The 21,630-nt window shown below is 49.9% G+C and overlaps 1 protein-coding gene across 2 annotated transcripts in view; it reads left to right on the forward strand.

Annotated features, from left to right (window-relative positions):
* Positions 1-2,887: 2,887 nt before the first annotated feature.
* Positions 2,888-21,630, forward strand: part of RAMP1 (receptor activity modifying protein 1) — a 567,344-nt gene continuing 548,601 nt past the window's right edge. For both annotated transcript variants that reach the window (XR_015308430.1, XM_086956337.1), the window contains exon 1: positions 2,888-3,408. Coding sequence is in view for 1 of the 2 variants with exons in the window: in XM_086956337.1 (XP_086812463.1) it covers positions 3,357-3,408 (52 nt within the window). In the remaining variant the exon portion in view is untranslated. The remainder of the gene's footprint in view (positions 3,409-21,630) is intronic.

A 21,630-nucleotide genomic window follows, 5' to 3' on the forward strand; every position in this document is an offset into this window, starting at 1 on the left:
GGGAGCAAGGACCGGTGTAGAGCAAGGGGCGACCCGGGAGCAAGGACAGGTGCAGTGCAAAGGGACATCCGGTAGCAAGGACCGGTGTAGAGCAAGGGTACGTCCAGGAGCAAGGACCGGTGTAGAGCAAGGGGCGACCCAGGAACAAGGACAGGTGCAGTGCAAAGGGACATCCGGGAGCAAGGACCGGTTAGAGCAAGGGGGCATCGGGGAGCAAGGAAACGTGTAGTGCAAGGGGACCCCGGGAGCAAGGACAGGTGCAGTGCAAGGGGACCACGGGAGCAAGGACTTGCAACGGCAAGGGGACATCAGGGAGCAAGGACGGGTGCAGTGCCAAAAAGGCATCGAAAGGAAGGACCGGTGCGGTGGGGTATCCCGGAAAATTGACAGGTGCAATACCAAGAAAACATCCGGAAGGAAGGGCAGCGCAGCGCCAGAGGAACGCCAGGAAGGAAGGCAAGAGGCAGTGCTGAGAAGCATTGTAATAATTGAGGATCGCGTAAATAATAGACATATACTAAATAGTATATATGACCTCTGTCCAGACGGACGGGTTTTTATTTTACAATTATTGTATTGATTTTATATATATAACATTTATACAAAAGTGGGCACAGCCTGTGACCCACAGACAACAAGACAGAACAAGTGACAAAAACAATTATGTGAAAATGCACAAAAGCGGTCTGTACTTATTATTTAGTTTTGCAGACTGAGATTCAATCATAGCAACCCATTGTTGATCAAAATTCATAAGGTTAAACCAACATATGGTGCAGTTTAGGTCGACGACGTTTCGATGCAACTGAAAATTACATGCATCATCATCAGGACAAGAAGATAATATGTCATGTTTGTCTACAGAGCCTGTTTCAATCACAGTGCCTCTCGTTAAAAACTTATTTGTTGCTCTTTGACATATTTAAGAAATCCAACGTAGCCAAGCATGATAACTCCGTAGTAGAGAGGAAGAAATTATTTTTGTTGCTCGAGGCGTGTGCTCGTGGCGGTCCGAAATTACATCCTAGTATTTTAGTAGTACAGCATGATAGCCCGACGATGGGGTTCTGGCGGTGATCCTCAATTACTAGGGTCCCCTGTTCTGTACAATAGATTACTGCCCAAGGACCCTAGTGTTATTCCTTTTGGGTTTCCCTTGTCTTGTTAAACAGAGGGAAGCATTGTAAGGCATGGTAAGTGCGGTGACTTTGAGTGCCACAGGGTCATCAAAGTTTGAATAATGCAGCGCCAGAGAGGCATCTGGGAGCACTGATAGGGGCAGTAATGGGGGCGTGGAGGCATTCAAAGAGGGCAAGTGCAGAATCTGACGTGGACGGAAGGCGGACTCGTGTGGTGGAAGGATGGCAGGCGCAGCGCCATAGGGACAGCTGGAAGCGAGTGGCACAAAGGGAGTGCCAGGGGCACAGGGTGTGATAGTGCAGGCGCGGCGGGAGGGGTTGGTGGAGCTCAGAGGGACGGCTGGAAGCGAGGGACACCGGAGGGCCAGGACACAGAGTGAAGATGGGCAGTTGCAATAAAAGGGGTTATTGAGAAGGAGGGGACTCCTGAAAGTGACGGGCAGAGCGGGGGTGCCAGGCGCGCAGAGTGAAGAAGAGCAGGTGCAGTGGCACCGCCGCAGAGCGGAACAGGGCAGGTGCAGCTCCAGGCACAGGCATGGAGAGCAGGCACCGCAACAGGCACGCTTCACCTTCATGTGCACAATGTCATGGAGGTATCGTAACGTGTAAATATGTAAAATTCTCTTCATGTAACGTACTTGATTCTATTGAGAAGCGCTCTGACCCCTTTGGGTAAAGTCCGTTCTATATAAAAATGCATGAAATAAATAAACATAAAAAGTAGACAGGTTCCCGGCGCACTCTCTGGCTCTAGTCCCGGGAACATAGGGTGGAGAGGGCGTGGCCGCAGTGACAGCGCACCTGCATCGGGAGTCAAACAATCCAGGCGTGCCCTCTGCCGGCTCGTGTGCTCCTGCACCCACGTGAGCCGCTGCAGCCGGAGAGCGTCGATTACAATGCAATGCAATAGTTCAAGAAGCTCAGGGCGGCCACAAACACGTCTCCAGAAACCCTCGCATCTACAACCCCCTCGGCACTGACTCGTCTTTGCGAGATAGCGCTTTGATACCCCTCCCCCAAATAGCCTCTTGGTGGCCTCTCCCCTGAGATAGCCCTTGTCCTCCTCCACACCTCGCCCTGCACACGTCCCTCGCCCCCTCCCCGCGGCTTCCTTTCCCCCTCACACTTTTAGCTCGCACAGCTGACGGCGCCTATTTTAACAGCCTCAGATTTTCTAATTTTAGCTGTGCCCTCCCGGAAGGGGTGGGGGGCGGGGGCTGAAGAGAAGTCCGGGCGCGCGCTGTGATCGTGCCCCGACCCCCACCCACCCTAGGTTCGTCCTACCTATATCCTTCCCGCCCCTCCTCGAGGTCCCTGCCCTGGCGCTGTCCCCCTCTCCCGTGCGTGCTGCAGACCTAGCGCGGCCGGTCCCCGGATCTTCTGGGGCAGCAGGAGGCACCGGTCGGAACTACTCTCCCCCCTCCATGTGAAGGGCCGGAAGACACTTGTAGGGAACCCCCTCCTTTGAGACCACTGTACAGAAAGGGCGACCCTTGTGCAGAGCCGAGGGCCATTTCAGGGCAGAAAACCCCCGTGGAGACCAGAGACCTCTGTGCTGACCGGGCTGACACAACTTCCAGGGCTGGGGCCACAGTGCAGCTCTGAGACCCCTATGCAGAGCTGAGACCCCTGTGCCGCGCTCGGACTACTGTGCAGATCTGAGACCCCTGTGCAGAACTGAAACACCTGTGCAGCGCCCGGACTAGTGTGCAGCTGTGAAACCCCTGTGCAGCTCTCGTTCTACTGTGAATCTATGCAGCTCTGAGACCCCTAGGCAGAGCTGAGACACCTGTGCAGCACTCGGACTACTGTGCAGCTCTGAGACCCCTATGCAGAGCTGAAACCCCTGTGCAGCGCTCGAATTACTGTGCAGAGCGGAGGCTTCTAAGCAGCTGAGACCCCTGTGCAGAGCTGATACCCCTGAACAGCTCTCGGAGCCCTGTGCAGAGCTGAACCTTCGTGTGCACGAAGGAGACTCCTGATAAAGGGCATCACCCCTGCACTGCCTGACACCCCGGATTGGCTGGCACGGCCGTGCTGCACCTGCCGCCTCCACCCCCGGACTCCCTCGCGTCGCTGGAGTTTCCTGTCGATCTGCTGAGCCCCAGGTCTGAGACTGCTGCGGCTCCGGCTCCTCTCGATGGGGCTCTCTTGCACCCCCTGCCTGGACTAGGAGCTCCTGCACCCGCTCCCGGCGCGACTGTCCCTCCCCGGACCATGGCTCTGGAGCTGACCAGCATCCCCGGGCACCTGCTCTGCTTCCTCATAGGTACGTGAGAAACGAATGTTATTCTAATGTCTGTCGCGGGACGGCGCTTAGAAGCGGCTGTGCGCGCTATGGAAACTAGCGACCAACTCGGGGGAAGGATGCTGGCCGCCTCAGGGCGCTGCTCAGAGTGGCGGTTCATAGGAGAGGTCTCCTAGTGACGGCTACCGGAGCCGATATTACTCGGGAGAGCACGTCTGCGAGGGGAAGGACCAAGCGGTAGCGTAGGGGGGTCCGGGAGACACTGGGATTGACACCCCGCGCCGCTTCACCTTGCAAGTGTGTTTCCTTGGGCATCCTTCCTACAGATGCCAGCTTCCCATGCCACTCTAAGAGAAGCGCTGCGTTTAGTAAACCCGGCTGCCTCGTGCACCAGGCACAAGTGACCCTTCTGTATTCTTTATACTGGTGAATGAGCCGGACCGACAGTGTTGCAATGTTTCTGAACACTCTACGAATCAGCATACACGTCTAGCAAGTGTGACTACTGCTCAGAGCAAGGGTACAATGTATACTTTATATATTGTGATCATCAAGCGTGTGATCGTCTAAGCGCTCTACAAGAAGGCATTATAGAATGATATGAGAAGTGGGAATTTGAAGCACTCTTACTTCAACTGTTTGCACCACCATGGCTTCTTACTGAGGTTGAAAGGCTGAGCCGTACTTTCGGAGCGAGAGTGAAATGGGTGTACCATATTTTGGAAGTAAACTTGAAAACCAATTACATGACGTTACAGAGAGGGGTACTAGTGAAGCGAGCGTTAAAGGTATCACGTTAACGGAGAAATGAGAGAGAGTGGCTGTACGTACCCCGGTGTCCAAGTGAGAGTCACATTGTGTCTTGTAACTGGAGAATGTGAAAGGCATCGCTGAAGTGTACCCTAGTAATACATGGGCGAAGTCTCGTTGCACATGCAACATTAACAGAGATGCGTATTCGTTGTTGTTGTTTGGGGTAAGAGTAAAAGGGGCTTTTCAAAGTATTGCAGTCAGTGCGTAAACATTAAACACGTGTCTGTGGAGTGAATTGGCAGCTAAATTGTCACTGAGAGTAAAAAAGGTGTTTTATGGCGCTGGCGTGGGGGTAAAAGCCCGCCTCGTTGAGTAGGGAGCGCGTGAAAGGGTTTTCCATGAGACGCGAGGGAAAGTACACGGCAGCTCAGTAGCACCGTGTGAGAGCGAAAGGCTGCCCCGTGAAGCCGAGGGGAAGAGAGTGAAAGGCTCATCTACGGGGTGGAGGAGAGTGTGAGAGACTGCCCCATAGAGCCGGAGTGAGAGGCTGTTCCGCGGAGCGAGTGAGAGTGCAAGGTACGCCGCAGGATCGGAGTGAGCGAGTGAAAGGCTGTCCCGCGAAGCCGAGGGGAAGAGAGTGAAAGGCTCATCTCTGGGGTGGAGGAGAGTGTGAGAGACTGCCCCATAGAGCCGGAGTGAAAGGCTGTTCCGCGGAGCGAGTGAGAGTGCAAGGTACGCCGCAGCATCGGAGTGAGAGAGTGAAAGGCTTCCCCGTAGTGCCGGAAGGGAAAGCTTTTTTTACGGATTGCGAGTGAAAGTGCAAGGCTGCTCCACAGCAGAGCAGTGAGAGGGGTTTCGCGGAATGGGAGAATGTGAAAGGCTGTTCCACGAAGAGTGAAAGAGAGTGGACATCTTTTCCATGGGGCGGGAAGAGAGTAAAAGGCTGCCGCACAGAGTTGAAGAGAAAGGATTGATGCATAGGGCGCGAGCAAGAAAACAAGGCTGCAACATAGCATCAGAGTGAGAGTGAAAGGTGGTCCCACCTGAGAGTGGGAGAGAGAGTGAAAGGCTGGTAGAAGGATTGGGGGATACCGTGAAAGGCTGAGCCATGGAGTGTGAGTGAATACAGTCTGCGCGGAAGTGAGAGTGAAAGGCTGTCCTGTGGAGTGAGGGAATGTGTGACAGACTTTCATGGGGCGAAGAAGAGTAAAAGGCTGTCCCATGGGGCCAGAGTAAAAGGCTGGTTCACGGGGTGCGAGTGAGAGTACACGGCTGCTCCATGGCATCGGAGTGAGAGCGAAAGGCTGGCTCATGCAGTGTGAGAGGGAAAGGCAGCTACATGTGGTGAGTTCAAGGCTGCTCCATAGCATCGGAGTGAGAGCGAAAGCCTGGCTCATGCAGTGTGAGAGGGAAAGGCAGCTACATGTGGTGAGTTCAAGGCTGCTCCATGGCATCGGAGTGAGAGCGAAAGGCTGGCTCATGCAGTGTGCGAGAGGGAAAGTGAAAGGCAGCTACATGTGGTGAGTTCAAGGCTGCTCCATGGCATCGGAGTGAGAGCGAAAGGCTGGCTCATGCAGTGTGCGAGAGGGAAAGTGAAAGGCAGCTACATGTGGTGAGTTCAAGGCTGCTCCATGGCATCGGAGTGAGAGCGAAAGGCTGGCTCATGCAGTGTGAGAGGGAAAGGCAGCTACATGTGGTGAGTTCAAGGCTGCTCCATGGCATCGGAGTGAGAGTGAAAGGCTGGCTCATGCAGTGTGAGAGGGAAAGTGAAAGGCAGCTACATGTGGTGAGTTCAAGGCTGCTCCATGGCATCGGAGTGAGAGCGAAAGGCTGGCTCATGCAGTGTGAGAGGGAAAGGCAGCTACATGTGGTGAGTTCAAGGCTGCTCCATGGCATCGGAGTGAGAGCGAAAGGCTGGCTCATGCAGTGTGCGAGAGGGAAAGTGAAAGGCAGCTACATGTGGTGAGTTCAAGGCTGCTCCATGGCATCGGAGTGAGAGCGAAAGGCTGGCTCATGCAGTGTGCGAGAGGGAAAGTGAAAGGCAGCTACATGTGGTGAGTTCAAGGCTGCTCCATGGCATCGGAGTGAGAGCGAAAGGCTGGCTCATGCAGTGTGAGAGGGAAAGGCAGCTACATGTGGTGAGTTCAAGGCTGCTCCATGGCATCGGAGTGAGAGCGAAAGGCTGGCTCATGCAGTGTGCGAGAGGGAAAGTGAAAGGCAGCTACATGTGGTGAGTTCAAGGCTGCTCCATGGCATCGGAGTGAGAGCGAAAGGCTGGCTCATGCAGTGTGCGAGAGGGAAAGTGAAAGGCAGCTACATGTGGTGAGTTCAAGGCTGCTCCATGGCATCGGAGTGAGAGCGAAAGGCTGGCTCATGCAGTGTGAGAGGGAAAGGCAGCTACATGTGGTGAGTTCAAGGCTGCTCCATGGCATCGGAGTGAGAGTGAAAGGCTGGCTCATGCAGTGTGAGAGGGAAAGTGAAAGGCAGCTACATGTGGTGAGTTCAAGGCTGCTCCATGGCATCGGAGTGAGAGTGAAAGGCTGGCTCATGCAGTGTGAGAGGGAAAGTGAAAGGCAGCTACATGTGGTGAGTTCAAGGCTGCTCCATTTAATCGGAGTGAGCGTGAAATGCTTGTCCCATGGAGAGGAGGGGAGAGTGAAAGGTTGTTATAAGGAGTAGAGAAGAGGGTGAAAGTCTGTCCTATGGGAGGGGATAGAGATTTAAAGTCTGTTCCGAGGGGGAGAGAGTGAAGGGCTGCCCGGTAGTGCCGGCATGAGAGGCTGTTGCACGGTGTGTGAGTCAGAGCACTCGGCTGCTGAGTGGCATGAGAGTGAGAGGGAAAACCAGGGGCATAGCTTAGATTCCTGGTTGGGAGATCTCAAATGTCTCAACTAAAAGCATAAAGGGCTGCAGGGTGGAAAGGAGACACGTCCAATGTTTGGGATTATCTGTCACACGAGGAACAGAGAGAGTGAGTACTGAATTGCATTAGGCAGGCCTCTGTCTAGAGTGGCACAGGGGGTGAAGAATGATGGGTTGGAATGCCACCTACCCCGAGCGATTGCCACTGGTTAGACTATTTGCAAGCCTTCGTCCCATCACCTTTTGGGTGTTTGACAGTGCCATGTCCGGAGAGGTGAGATCGGCACAGATTTCTGACTCGACTCGACTTCTGCCTCTTTTTAAGAAATCAGAAATGTTGTACATTTTCACCCATTCGAGAAGTACTTCTGTAAGGGCAGATTTACTACTTTCTTTTGGAACACTGGTTACTGTATATATTTAACTTCTTGATCCAAAAAGTGAACATGTTAAAACCATTTAGTGAAATGAGAACAATGAGAAACGAGCATTGGCAAAGCTGATAGGTCTCTCCTATGCGAGAGCTATTGGCGTTGGCAATGTGTTTTAGCCATTATGAACACCAGTGTGGCTGCTGTTCAGCACGGCTAGAAGATAGTGACATGGGGTGGGGTAGAGGGGTAGGGGGAAGGTAGAGTGGGGTAAATTGTGGTGGGGTAGATTAGAGTAGGATAGATTTGGGTATTGGACAAGAGTGGGGAAGATTGGAGTGGAGCGGGGTATATTGAAGTGGGATGGATTGTAATATGGTAGATTTGAATGAAGTTGGAATTGATTAGGTTTGAGTGGGGTAGACTGGATTTGTGTGTTGTAGAGTGTCTTAGAGTGGAGTGTCATAGAATGGAATGGAGTGGCGTGGCATAGAGTGGATGAGCATGTTATAGAGTGGAGTTGAGTGGAGTGGCATGGAATGGGTGGCATAGAGTGGAGGAGCATGTTATAGAGTGGAGTGGAGTGGCGTGGAATGGAGTGGCATAGAGTGGAGGAACATGTTATAGAGTGGAGTGGAGTGGCGTGGAATGGAGTGGCGTGGCATAGAGTGGAGGAGCATGTTATAGAGTGGAGTTGAGTGGAGTGGCATGGAATGGGTGGCATAGAGTGGATGAGCATGTTATGGAGTGGAGTGTTGTTGAATGGAGTGGTGCGGCATGGAGTAGAAGGACGTGGTGTGGGGTAGAGTTGTGCATGTATTGTGTGGTAGTGCACTGCCATTAAAGAGAAGACATTTTAATTTGAAATTACCCTTACATGTGCAATGAAGAATAAGTTACTTGCCTTCAGTAACAATATATCTGTAAGAGACATATATTAGTAATGAACTCCTTACCTTAGAATTACCCCCAGGCGTCCGACTGGATCCGGAGAATTTTTTCTTCAGCAGTACCCCTGTGCGTCAGTAGGTGGCATCGGTCGACCCCGCGTTCATCGTTGGCGTCGGGATCACCAGAATGACGTTGCGCTTTCTACTTAGGCGCCACCCTTGCCAGGGTGCCTGCTGTCTCAGAGAAATGTAAATGTGTGCAATGGATAATCTGTAAAAGTAAAGGCTGCTTGGAAGCTAGGTTGTCTTTAAGTGATGGAGTTCATTTGAAGCTTTGTGATGATAAATTTGTCTTCTTTTTTGAGAGGTATTGTGAGGGTGTTTACAGCTGAACTGTAGAGTGCATGCTTTTAATAAACTCATAAAAATGTTTGCACTAGGAATAGTTTGTATAATCTGTTTCGGAAGCACTTTTTATCTTCAAACCCATGTACTGCCAGTTAAAAATAACATCTTACATATTTACAATGCTTTCTGTCACACGCTGGGACCTCAAAGCCCTAAGAAAATACATGTCATCAATCCCCAGTCGAACCAACTAGGAATCTGTGGCCTTCTAGTTAAACACACACAGATATTACAGTGACACATCAATCTGCAGAGGTTTCAAACCGTAAAATAGTGCATTTCCCACTGATTAGTTAAACTTGCTTTTAATTTTTAATGTAAAGTGTGACTCATTTTATGTGCAGTTATCTGAAGGTAAAAGGCCAACAAAATAATCACCAAATATTCAGTTCTTTGTAGCCACACCTTTGACCCCGCCCCCTCAGTGAAACACTCCTATTGCACCCAGGCTCACAGTTCCCACACTTTTTCTTATTGAACTGCGACCACAGGTGAAAAGCTGCTGAATGAGGTCACTGACCAGAGAAGGCTCTTGGTTTCCAAGTGGGAGCAAATGATGTTCTGTTGAGACCGAAGGAAAGTCTATTCCAGTGGGTAGGAGCGAGAGAAAAGGCCATTCCATAGCAGCGGAGAGAAAGGTTGGTCCCTGGGATGGGAGTGAAAGGCTGCTGCACAGTGTCCAAGGATGCTCAGTGTGGGGCGATGGTATGGGTGTGCGGTGGTAGCGAGTCTTTCCCTACAGATAGTAGTGAGGCACCATTCTCCTTTATTGTCACTTTATGATTAGATGGTGGCTTCAGGGGCGGCTCTAGGCTCATGGTGGCCCTGGGCAGGGAGCGTTGGTAGGGGGCCCCGAAGAGGGGGTCTGGTCGGCGCGGAGCCCCCCTGGAGCTTGGGGGGGGGGGGGGGGGGGGTCAGGGTGTTTGGAAGTGGAACAGAGCCGGAGGCCGCCAAATCCCTGCCAGGGGCCGCCACGCAAATATGTATCCATCCTCAGAGGATTATTATATTAAAGATATATATTGGCGTGGGGGCCCCTGGGGTTTGGTGGAATGTGCAGGTGCACAGCTTGCACATGCCTAAGGCCGCCCCTGGTGGCTTTGCCTGCGCAGCTCCGCTCACTGCACTGCTCACGTAGACACCTCCATTGTACGATCATGTCAGGTGTAGGGTTTCAAGAAGGCCAGGTCCCTCCGGGTTTCAGACCCGGGAGTAATTAAAAATGGACAATGAAACGGGTCCATATCGGGCCCTACATTCATGTCCTGAGCTTTAATGCCATAAACACTGGTGACTTTCTGAACAATGAATGTAAAACACGTTTAGGTAACCCAGGTCAGCGGTTTACTTCCTGATCATATTTTATGTTTTTACTTAATCTTGTATTCCCTAAGAGTATTTGGGAATTCCAGGATGTTTTGTTTCTGTATCTATTTCTTTGTAGTGTATTACTCTTGTATGGTGCATACTTTTAACTGAGTCGCCTCCGGGTCTTCATAAAGGGCCACAACTAAATGCTCTTGAGTTGAGCCTGAAGGCATTTCGAGTTTCTCACAGTGCCTTTCGACGGATCTAAAAGGTCTTTAGAATACATGGCCATCCAATTCTTGGCCTCTCTTCAGGGCACACAGAGCAACGGCTATGTATTCCAATTGTAATTCTGTGCAAATGTTTGTGAAGGAGGTACACAGTTATCAAAATGTTGACCAGATGAAAGTAAAAGAAAATGCAGTGCTTATATGTTAGTGGGTGCGTTGTGTGTTTGAGGACCAGTGAAGTGAAGGAGATGTGATGAAGTGCATTGAGAAGAGAGTGAAAAAGGGTGCTAGGGAGAAAAGATGAGGTGTAGGATAAGCAGATGGTGGTAATGTGAAGAGGAAAAGGGTGTACGTGTCTAACAGAGTGAACATAAGGGTAGTGGCTGAGACACTCTGAAGACCACTACAACTTCCAAAGGCCTCAGTAATGTTTATTTCAGTCAAATAAGTTCAAAATGAAAATATTTTCAATATGAAAATCGTTGTTACTCACTTATCTTAACCAGCTAACAACCTTTGACAAATCCAATAGTCCTGGCTGGTCTTATATGTATGTACATTGTATTTCATATCTGGATGCAATAATAGAAAGTTCAGTGAGGCACCAAACTACCGGTTGGATGCACATTATTGTAAATCTCAGAAATTAAATGTATGTGTTTAAGTCACACCCTTAATTACTTAGACCATGCCCCGCCTTAGGCATGGAAGAACTGGGCTCATGCCCAGGGCGCCAAATATTCCAAGGAGCATAGCAGGCATCTGCCTGACTTATGCCATAACTCATGCCTTATAACAGCAGCTCATCCATCCCACTTGGTCTCAATCAGGCCGTTAAAGACCGTTATCAGCCCTTAATGCACCTCAGCGTAATTGTTAGCACCCCATCAACCCCCTGTCCTACTCCCACCTTCCTCACACCTCCTGCCTGAATAGCACAACGACACCCCCTCTTGGCCCCCCATCCCCCACACACACAAACACCACATTTTCTTTCGGTTTAGGGCACAGTCCTGGTCAATCCGATTTAGGGCCAGTCTTGACCACCCCTCACATTTTCCATCGTCCCTAAAGCCCTGGTCTGGGGTGTTAACCAACTTCGGTAGAGATGGGAGCAAACCATGGCACATGGCAGCAGCCGGAAGAAAGCGGTGTCTGTTGCAAAAGTAACAGGAAAAGGTGCATTTGTAAGCACGATAAACCACTACTTTTGTCAAGTTTTATCGGATTTAAAGGCCACTTTGAGGCCAAGTTTGGTGCACACTGCCAGAGACGTTAGGGAGAAATTACTTTCACACTCTTTACATTAATAAACACTTGGGGCTCAACCTCGTAGAATTCAATAACTACTTCACCGAATCCAGGAGGTAGTCGGCAGCGAGGCCCCAGTGCGACGGTAACAACCAAAGACAAATCGATTGTAGAAGACATCTCGATTTATTTGTATTACTGCACACAGTTTATTTAACAGTAAAAACACGTCATTGAAAAATCACGTGACAATAAAATGAGTTGACCTACATTTAAAACATGTCTTTGCATTCATAGTTAGCACCGTTGTTTACAGCCCACTCACTGAAATCCTTTTCCTTTGAGAGACCCAAACCACTGTCTTTTAGGTCTTCACAGTTTGACCCCCTGCTGCCCCTAAAAAGGAGGGCATACATTTGAGGTTAATCAGTGCCTGAGTTCTCTACCCTCCCCAACACCTGTTCGGAGGAAGTTCCTGGACTCCTGCCACAGAGCCACCCCCACTTCCTGTGGGCTGTAGGTGGTGTACGTCGTGGAGAATGACCCCTACACACCCACACACACACACACCCCTGGTGAAACATTCAGATGACATATTATCAGATCTCTTCTGGGATGCAATGGCAATAGGCTTGCACTATCCTAGCCATGAGTCTAATGCTAACCCGTGGTCCAGCAAGAGACCATCATAACATTACACGCTAGATTAAAACACGACAAAAGGAAAGACAAATCCCAAATCAAATCCAACCGCAGTCTCCAAAAGAAGGGGAATGGTGGGTGGAAAAAGCGATGCCAAGGGTGCTTGGCCGTGTGGCAGCTGGATTTAGCGCAGAGCACCTGGACCACAGCTGGCCTTTGCTCGGTCAGAGCACCGGGCGAACGCCAATTTGGCGCCTCCCCTCCACCCACCTTCGATTGAATACTTTTCCTCCCAGCCTTTGCTCGTTTTGAGGGTGAGCCTGTCAGGCAACTTGTTTACTCTCCAAGCCTTCGGTGCACAGCTGTGTGATGAACATGGCACTGGCAGCCTGCAGAAGCAGTGTCTGAACACAAGTGGAGGGAGTCTGAGGATGCCCTGTCCGCAGTCAGCTCCATGCGCCCCTCTGCAGGCAGCGCCCTGGGCCTCGGCCCAGCTGCCCATACTAAAGACCAGCCCATACTCGTACACAGAGGTGAAGAAAAGAGGCACACTTCCTTTTATCTAAGGCTTTTAAATCTCTCTCTCAGATGCGTACCCCAAAGCTGGGATCCAGCGAAAAGATTCCATCCCCGAAAGTAGTATTCCTAACCAGCTTGAGCCTTGCATTGGGCCTAGCCGTGCAGCTCCCGGTGGTGGGGATGTATTCAGTGCTGGGGCAGAGGATCTTTCTACGTTCCCACAAAATTGTTAATTTTGGTCAAAGCCATGAAAACAATTGTCACCTATTTAACGCGGAAGCATCTCCTATTCTGCCCCCGTGGTGTATTGCTTCAGTAACTGCCACGCTTTTGAATTTTACATGCTGTTGGACCCCTGCCCCCCACCTCCAGTCAGTTAATACATATATATATATATATATATATATATATATATATATATATATATATATATATATATAAAGCGATACATATTACGGGGCAGATTTATGTTAACTGGCGCATCCCCAGGGATGCGCCAGTTAACATGCGCCACAGTGCGCCACAGCTCCGACAGCCATGGTGCGCCGCATTTATAATGCGGCGCACCATGGTGCAAAAACGGCACAGATGCGTAACGAATCTGTGCCGGAAATGTTGCGCATTGCTGGAGTTGCGTCGCAAGCGCGACGCAGCTCCAGCAAGGCTCGGGGGTGCCCCATTTTAACAATGCTGCGTCAAGACCTACGCCTGCTTCAAGCAGGCGCAGGCTTTTGACGCAGCATTGGCATAAAAGTGTCTGAGTGAAATCTCATAGATTTCACTCAGCCACTTTTGCGATGCGCACCTGCCCCGGAACGCCCACCCTGCGCCGGAACGCCCACAAGCGGCGCAGGGCGTTACAACGTGACGCATCTGCCTAGATGCGTCACGTTGTAAATCGTTCGTAGGGATGCGCCACGTTTATGCCGCCTTGCGTGACGCAACAGCGGCGTAAACGTGGCGCAAGGGCCTCATAAATCTGCCCCTACCTTTCTATGATTTGAGAACGTTAGAAGAAATAAACAAGTACAGATTGAAAGAATGAAGGGAAGTTCGTGTCCAGACAGAAAGCGTGGGTGCTCCTGTCTGATAGAGTTGGATCAAGACCTCTTATGCACATAATTGATTTAGTTCAATTTTTAGGAGATACCTGACTCACTTGTGGTGTGACTTTGACAGGGGGTTCCAAAATCCATGTAATAAGATGTAGTTCTATACTCAAACCAAAGAAAGACACAAAGCAATTTATTTATTTATTTTTGCAGTTTTATATATCGCGGACATGGAGGTTACATGGGTTAACAGCAAATTCCAGTTCCATTAATTAACTACCACATTATACAATCATAGCAGTAGGTCAAAGGTCATTTACAGTTAAAGCATCAGTTTAGATAGTGGGGTCACATTACGAAGAAAGTTCATATCCTGGTGAGAGAGTACTTATGTATGGCCGAGATTGTTTCCGTTTGGGTCTGGGAAGACGGCTGTCTCTTGGTATGCTGGAAGGTTGGGGGGTGTCTTCAGGGAGGATGACGCGGAGAGCAGCAACAAGAGGACAGAGAGTCACTTAGATTGAATAGACATGAAAGGATTTCCATTCTTCGAGAGAGGTGTAAGAATGAGGAAAAGAGCTTGTTGCACACAGGTCAGTCATGTTCATTAATTATTGGGGGATTGGGGTGATCTGTCAGGAATAGACTGAGGGGCTGCAGTGCAGGTTGGGGGCATGGGTTCTTGGTATCTGGTGTTGGGAGATTCTAGGGTAGGGGGCGATAAAGGTATGGGGCGGACGAGGCTTATCGACTGACTGTGGGGGTGAAGAGAAGGATGCAGGAGGCAACCAGAGGGGGACATAATGGCGTGTGGGCGTTTGAAGAGTAATGGTACAGAGATGGCCTTTGGAGGGATTTTTCCGGTCCAGGGAAGACATGGCTTGGCAGTTCTTGCTGGACTGTTCCATGAGGCACAGGGTCAGACTGATTTGCATATGGCCATGTCCGAATGGGGTGGCTGAGTGAGCTAAAGAATGGTGATGGATTAAACCCAGATCAGTTGACTGGAGGTGAGTGTTTGATCATCCCCTTTTGTATCGCTTTGAAACATTATGTTCCAGTTTTTGTAGATGGAGATAGAAAGGTTGCCCGAAAGGCCAAAGGTGGAAAAGCATTTGAGTTTGCGTCGAAAGGGGATGTTAGAGAGTGATGAGGATGATAGAAAATTGTGTAAGGATCTGATTCATTGGTCAGTGTTATGTGTGAAAAGGAGGAGGCCGGTTTTGAGGGCAGCTTTGAGTTGGCAATGCTATTGGTCTGCAGAGAGAGTTTCCATTAAGTCTCTCAATGTCGTGTGTTTCAGGTTTTTCATTGTTTATTTGGAAAGATTTGTTGGGTATTCTGTCTTGAAAGTGTGGCGATAGATCAGGAAAGTTACAATGGGGGGTAGCTAGGGGCCCCAGACGTCGCCATCATGTTGGAGGATGATACCGGTTGAGAAGTTATAGGTATGACCTAGACAACCAGTGTTATGGTAGAGATGGGTGTTGCGTAGTCATCTGCTGCCTTGCAAAGTGCACAGGGTTCTTTGGGCTGGAAGGAGACCTAATTTATTAGAGATAAAGAAGGGGCTGGGTTAGGATACCAGTGTCATCGATATGTTGAGCTGGTGGGATAGGGCAGTTTTCTAGAGTTGGTTGGGCTTGGTTTGTTGAGTCCGTGGGTTGGACACTAAGGGCCAGGAATATCAGAATGGCCCCTGCAATTTAGAATTCTCCAGAGGATAATATCATAACCATTTAAATATGGCCACCATTTTGGGGGGAATTAAAGGCCTCTTTCCATTGCCGTGATTTTAAGAGGGGAGTTACTGGTATAAAATGGACATTGGTAGAGGATGACTTTGCCCCATAAAAGATGACTACCACTTTGTGAAGATCATAGTCCTCTTTCTGTTTCTGAGAGGATGGAAAGGCTGTAATTCTAGTATTGAGATTGAGTGCCATCATTTTGAAGTCAGGCACATGTGGAGGAGCAAATAGCATTTGTGCTCAGAAAATTAAGTTTACCATCTTCTGTTTAAAATTTCCCTAAGTCTAGCACTCTTTTTTTATTTTCTTTAGTTGGGTCTGAGCACCGGAGCCTTTGGGGAGTAAGATTTCAAAGCAGTTCAGGAGGATCTAAGCCCATGCAAGCCCTCCTATTAGGAGTTCAGCTTCAGTGTGGCGGGGTGTGGTGGAGAAGGGTGGTTGGGCCGCAGTATAGGAGCCAACCAGAGTTGCAAGGGGCCCCCTGAGGGAAACCAGGCCGCCCTTCGGTAATGCAACGGGGAGACGGTTATTGGCATGCAGCTGTCCTCACCTCTCTGGTGGCTGGGTGTTCTGTCAGGGCCCAGAGTTGCAGTGAGTCAAAGTTCGTTGTCTGCTGGGTCACACTGCAGCGCCACTGGCAGAGATTCTCTGGACTTCCGTCCTTGCAGTTGCCATGTCCATGGTCTCGCGGAGTTAGCAAGCAGCCAGGCAGGCAGCGGGCCCTGGCTCCATGAGGTTGGACATGTACTCGACCAGAGGCAGAGTGGCGTAGAGTGCCAGAAGTCCAATGAGAATCAGTATTAGCATGTCACTGGGGGAAGCAGCTCCCTGACTGCACAATGGAGTGCTGTCATGCAGCCCCAGCCCAGGAAAGAGTCAAAGCTGCTGCTTCCCCTGGCAGCACGAAGAGGCCATTTAGGAAGGCAACCTTTTGATTGTATAGCAAGTGGTTGCATCAGTCAGGACCCCAAACTCTGTGTGAGATTGCCTTTGGTCGCAACTGTGGCATTTGTCGAGCCACAGGGTCTTCGGCTACCTTTGAGGTCAACAACCCTGGAGGTATGAGTTGGCAGTCTGGTACAAATCCCAGAGATTTTGCTTAGCTTACAATCACTGGCCTCTCATCGTTAGGCACCAGGGAGGCCTGAGGCCTGACTTCCTGCTTCATCCTTCTGTGACCAGAAAGCAGACGTGGCTGTGGCGGGAAAAGTAGGCCATGGTTTGTGAGCTCAGGTGAAGTCTCTGTAGCATGACTGAGAGTCGTATCTTCACCCACCTCATCCCATAGATGCCACGGGTCTCACCCTCCACAGCTCACTCTGAGACCTCAGAGAATGTAGGCTTTCAAGAAAATCTGTCATTAATCACTCAATCAGGGGCTTGTAAAGCGCGTCTACTCACCCGTAAGGGTCTCAAGGCGCAGGGGGTGGGGTGTATATTTGGCTCCATAGTGTGCTGGGGTCATCTGAAGAGCCAGGTCTTGAGATCCTTCCTGTATTGGAGCAGTGTAGTGCTTTGCAAAATACAGCAATGGATTAGCTAGGTTTGCTTGTATAATTTAGGGCTTATTTCACTTCTGAATAATTTAGACAGGTAGAACTCCTTGTGTACGTAGGAGTTCTGAATATATGAATTCTCTATGTGTGAATTATGAATTTTATTCTCTATAAAATTATGGATCAGATAGCTGGTGCGCCCCGGTTACTTTACCCATTATACTTCAACTATTAATTGACATTTATTCTCAAAAGACTCCAGCGCTCAAGCTAGTGGGAATTTGTGTTTGAATAGTAATATAAAGAGGTCGATCTATAGGTAAGCCGACATAAAAGACGAGGCGCAGTAGTGTAGTCCTGGGGAGGGTGGGCGAAGTAATGACTGACTAATTACCTTTAAAAGTTATCTGGAGCTACTTAAATTTAGTATCATGTGAATTTAGCGTGTTCAAGGCTGTTGACTTGGCGTGCGATTGATATAACAGTTGCTTTGGTCTCAAAGCCAGTTTCAGAAAAAAATTGCAGGCCCATTTAAAGATGATCTGGCCCACATTGTTGGATATACTCTATTGTTGTCCCATTGGTAAATGCACTTTGCTTCTATTTTTGTCCAAAAATGTCCTGCTTCCTTTATACTGGTACTACTTCAATGTCTTCGGTAACCAAATCTACTCCATGAACATAGATTTATGGTTTGTCACATTTTACCTACGAGTCACACAGTATATCAGGAAAAATATGGAATGTGAAATTGATATCAGTCTATCAATCAGGGTATTGTGAAGAACGCTACTCACCCGTGAGGGTCTCACGGTGCCGGGGGTGGCGCCTTTGAGTCAGCCGAAGAGCCAGGTCTTGAGGCTCTTTATGAAGGTGTGCAGAGTGGGGGAGCATCTGATGTTGATCTGGAGCTCGTTCCAGGTCTTTGCTGTGATGTAGGAGAAGGCTATTCCACCCGCTCTTGCTCTGTGGATGCGCAGTGTTTCTGCAAGTGCGCGGTCGATGGAGCAGAGGTTTCCCTTTGGTACATGGAAGGAGACTCTGTTGTTGAGGTATTTGGGTCCGGTGTTGTGGAGGGATTTCTAGATGTGGTTGAGTAGCTTGAAAGTTACATTCTTCTCGATGGGGAGCCAGTGGAGGTCTCACAGGTTTTGGGTGATGTGTTCATGTCGCGGGATGCCGAGGACGAGTCTGGCCGCGGTGTTCTGGATGCTCCAGAGTTTTCATAGCAGGGATTTGTTGATTCAGGTGCAGAGGGCATTTCCGTAGTCCAGTCTGCTAGTTATGAGTACCTGGGTGACAGTATATCTGAATTCGGGGGGAGGGGTGGGGGTCCATTTGGCGGTCTTGCGAAGCATGCGGAGGGTGTTGAAGCAAGTGGAGGCGAGGGAGTTGATCTGGCGGTTCATGGTGAGGGAGGAGTCGGATATGATGCTGAGGTTCCAGGCATGGTCCATGGGGGTAAAGGGGTAGCCGAAGGCGGTGGGCCACAAGGTGTTGTCCCAAGCTGAGGGGTTGTGCCCGAGGATGAGGACTTTTGACTTCTCAGAGTTGAGCTTCAGACAGCTGCTGCTCATCCAGGATGCAACGTCTTTCATTTCTTCCTGGAAGCTGAGTCTGGTGGCGTCCGGTTCCTTCGTGAGAGAGAGGATGAGCTGGGTGTCATCGACGTAGGATACTATGCTGAATCCATGCTGTCGGTCGATGGCTGTGAGTGTTGTATTTCTATCTAGGACCCTAATTCGATATTCCCGATTCATGCCCTTATGTGGTTATAATTAATAATATCCTTATAAAGGCATAAGAATCATATCCATATTTAGTAATAGCCCATGCAGTCCAAAGCACGGCAAGGCTACTCCCATAGACTCCTAGAGAGCACAACGCGTTCTTTAAACAAACCAAGCCTCCAGGAAAACCCCCTGCTCTTGTTTTGATTTGCACAAGAACTCCTAGAGTCCAGAAAGAACTGTTAGTTCTTAGTGACGTCTTATGTCCAACCTTACGTCAAACCCGGCACCTTTCAGGTATAAATATATCAACGTTGCTTTAAGATAACACACGGTGGTTGGGAGCAGAGCGACGTTCTACTTGCCCTGGAGCCCAGCTGTTATGAGAGCTGACGGAAACCCTCCCTCCCCTTGAAGCACTGAGAGAGACGCTGTCTTTTTCTCCAGCCGAGAAAATCCAGCTCCGGTATTCCCAAGTCACCCTCGCGGGTTGCTGGGAGATCGAGTCCTGAGAAGCGAGATACAAGACCTCCTTCATTCTACACCCAAGGTACGGAGCTGATTACAACCTCAGAGAGAATTCTTGATTCCGATACTTGGCAAAACTTAACTTAACTTAAAACTGCAACTTACTTACTCCTTCCCACGTATTAGGCTTAGGTCAGGTACACTGGGGCAGGCGTATCTTAGAAGCACCAGTTGAGTTCGTTAGTCAATGCTTTTATGTATGTATATATTTTATCCATTTTAAAGTATCATATAGCGAAGAAACCATATCATTGCTTTTACAGTATTATTTCATAATACTACTTTTACTGTACGCACTTTACTTTACAATAAGTATTGCAATTGTGGCAATTCATTTCTCTTGCATGAGAAAGAAGACTGCTCAATAAAATAACACCTTTTATTGAAAATGCCCGTCTCTCTATTTCTCTGCAATCTGGTGGAACTAAGCATGCACGTCTGACTGAGTGAAATAGCTGTCTATTGTTTCACACGACTCTGGAGATACACTCTTTATTCTGGGGGAGCAAAGTTGTCATGTTATATGGTTGTCAGAAGCTAATCCCTTCTTGTCTAAATCAGGACGGTTAACCCTTTCCTGAACATTCGAGAAAGTTTCTAGTGACCTCTGAGCTAGCTGGCAAAACTAATTAAGTCTAACATAGTCAGTGGAGACCTAGATGACCTCAGTCCTACGTCTACACTGCTGTTTATGTTATTCCAATGCGCAGAGCCTATTGCGAATATAGGAACCTCACTACATGAGAGGGGCCATGTAGATGTTGAAGTGCGTGGGACTGAGCGATGATCTTTGGGGTACTCCGCAGTTGATCTCTGTGGGTTCGGAGAGAAAGGGCGGGAGTCTGATTCTTTGGGTTCTGCCGATGAGGAAGGAGCAAAGCCAGTCGAGGGCGGTTCCCTGAATGCTGGCATCGTGGAGTCTGGCTGTGAGGGTGCGGTTGTAGACGGTGTCGAGGGCTGCTGAGAGGTCTGGAAGGATGAGGGCCGCATTGCGGCCTTGGTCGAGGAGCATGTGGATGTCGTCTGTGGCGGCGAGGAGGGCAGCCTCGGTGCTGTGGTTGCTGCGGAATCCGGATTGGGAAGGGTCGAGGATGGCGTTCTCCTCGATGAAGTTGGTCAGCTGGGCATTGACAATCTTCTCAGTGATGTTGGCAGCGAAAGGAAGGAGAGAGATGGGTCTGTAGTTTTTCAGTTCCATCGGGTCGGCAGATAGTTTCTTGAGGAGGGGCTTGACTTCTGCACGTTTTCAGCCGTCGGGGAAGGTGCCGGATTCGAAGTTGATGTTGATGGTGCGTCATAGCTCAGGGTCTATGGCGGCAGCTGCTCTGTGGAAGATGTGTGGCGTGCAGGTGTCCGTGAGGGCTCCTGAGTGGGTGCTCTTCATGGTTGTGGTGGTATCTTCATTGGTGACCGGGGTCCAGATGGCGATGGTAGGCTGGCTGTCGTTGCTGGAGGAAGGAGTGGTTTGTGGAGTCTGCTCGCGGGAGTTGTCGCAGAGAGCCTTGATTTTCAGATGGAAGTAGGAGCCGAGCTTGTTGCAGAGGTCCTAGGAGGGTGTGACGTCCATGCGCTGGAGGGTTTGGTGAATTCCTGGATGATTCTTGAGAGTTCCATTGAGTAGCTGGAGTTAGCGAGGATTTTGATCCAGATGAAGGTCCTTTTGGTGGATCTGATGAGTTTGTGATATTTTGTCATGGTGTTCTTATAGGTGGTCTGGTTTTCAGGGCTTTCACTGTTCCTCCATTGCTTCTCGAGACATCGGCAGCTGCGTCTGGATTCTCGGAGGTCGTGGTGAACCAGGTGGCATTCATGGGGCCCTGTCTGTCTGGGTTGCGGAGGGGGGCAAGCTTATCTGCACAATTCGTGATCCACCTGTGTAGTTCTTTGGCTGCAGAGTTGGTGTTGGTCGAGGCGGGAGGGGGTTTGTGGTCAGAGTGGAGTTGAGGGGCTCCTCTGTGACCTTGCTTCAGTTCCTTCACGGTGGGTGTGATGTAGGTTTGTGAGCGGTGGTTTTGTCAAAAGAGAAGTGTTCATACTTGTGGTCCGTCCAGGGGGTTGAGTGATGTGGCTAAAGTGGATGTTGTTCTCTCCTGCGAAGATGGGGTCGAGGGTGTGTCCTGCCTTGTGGGTGGGGGTGTTTCAGTCCCTGGTTGGCAAGGTTGTCCAGGAGGGTGGCGGAGTTGGGTTCGCTGAGGTTGTCAAGGTGGAAGTTGAGGTCCCCGATGAGTATGTAGTCCATGGAGGCGATGATGGTGGTGAACGAAGTTCAAGGACCGGGGGGTCTGTAGGCGAGGGTTACCGCGTAGGGTCGTTTTGGGGCTGGTCCGGATCTGGAAATAGAGGTGTTCCGTGGTGGAAGGCAAGTCACTTGTGCTGGAGGTGGAGAGTCGGAGGGAGCTTTTGTGTGCGATAGCGAGTGCTCCTCCTGGGCGGTTGGAGAGGCCCTTCCTCT

The sequence above is a fragment of the Lissotriton vulgaris genome, chromosome 2_1 (assembly GCF_964263255.1).
Source record: "Lissotriton vulgaris chromosome 2_1, aLisVul1.2, whole genome shotgun sequence".
In the NCBI taxonomy this organism is placed as follows: Eukaryota; Metazoa; Chordata; class Amphibia; order Caudata; family Salamandridae; genus Lissotriton; species Lissotriton vulgaris.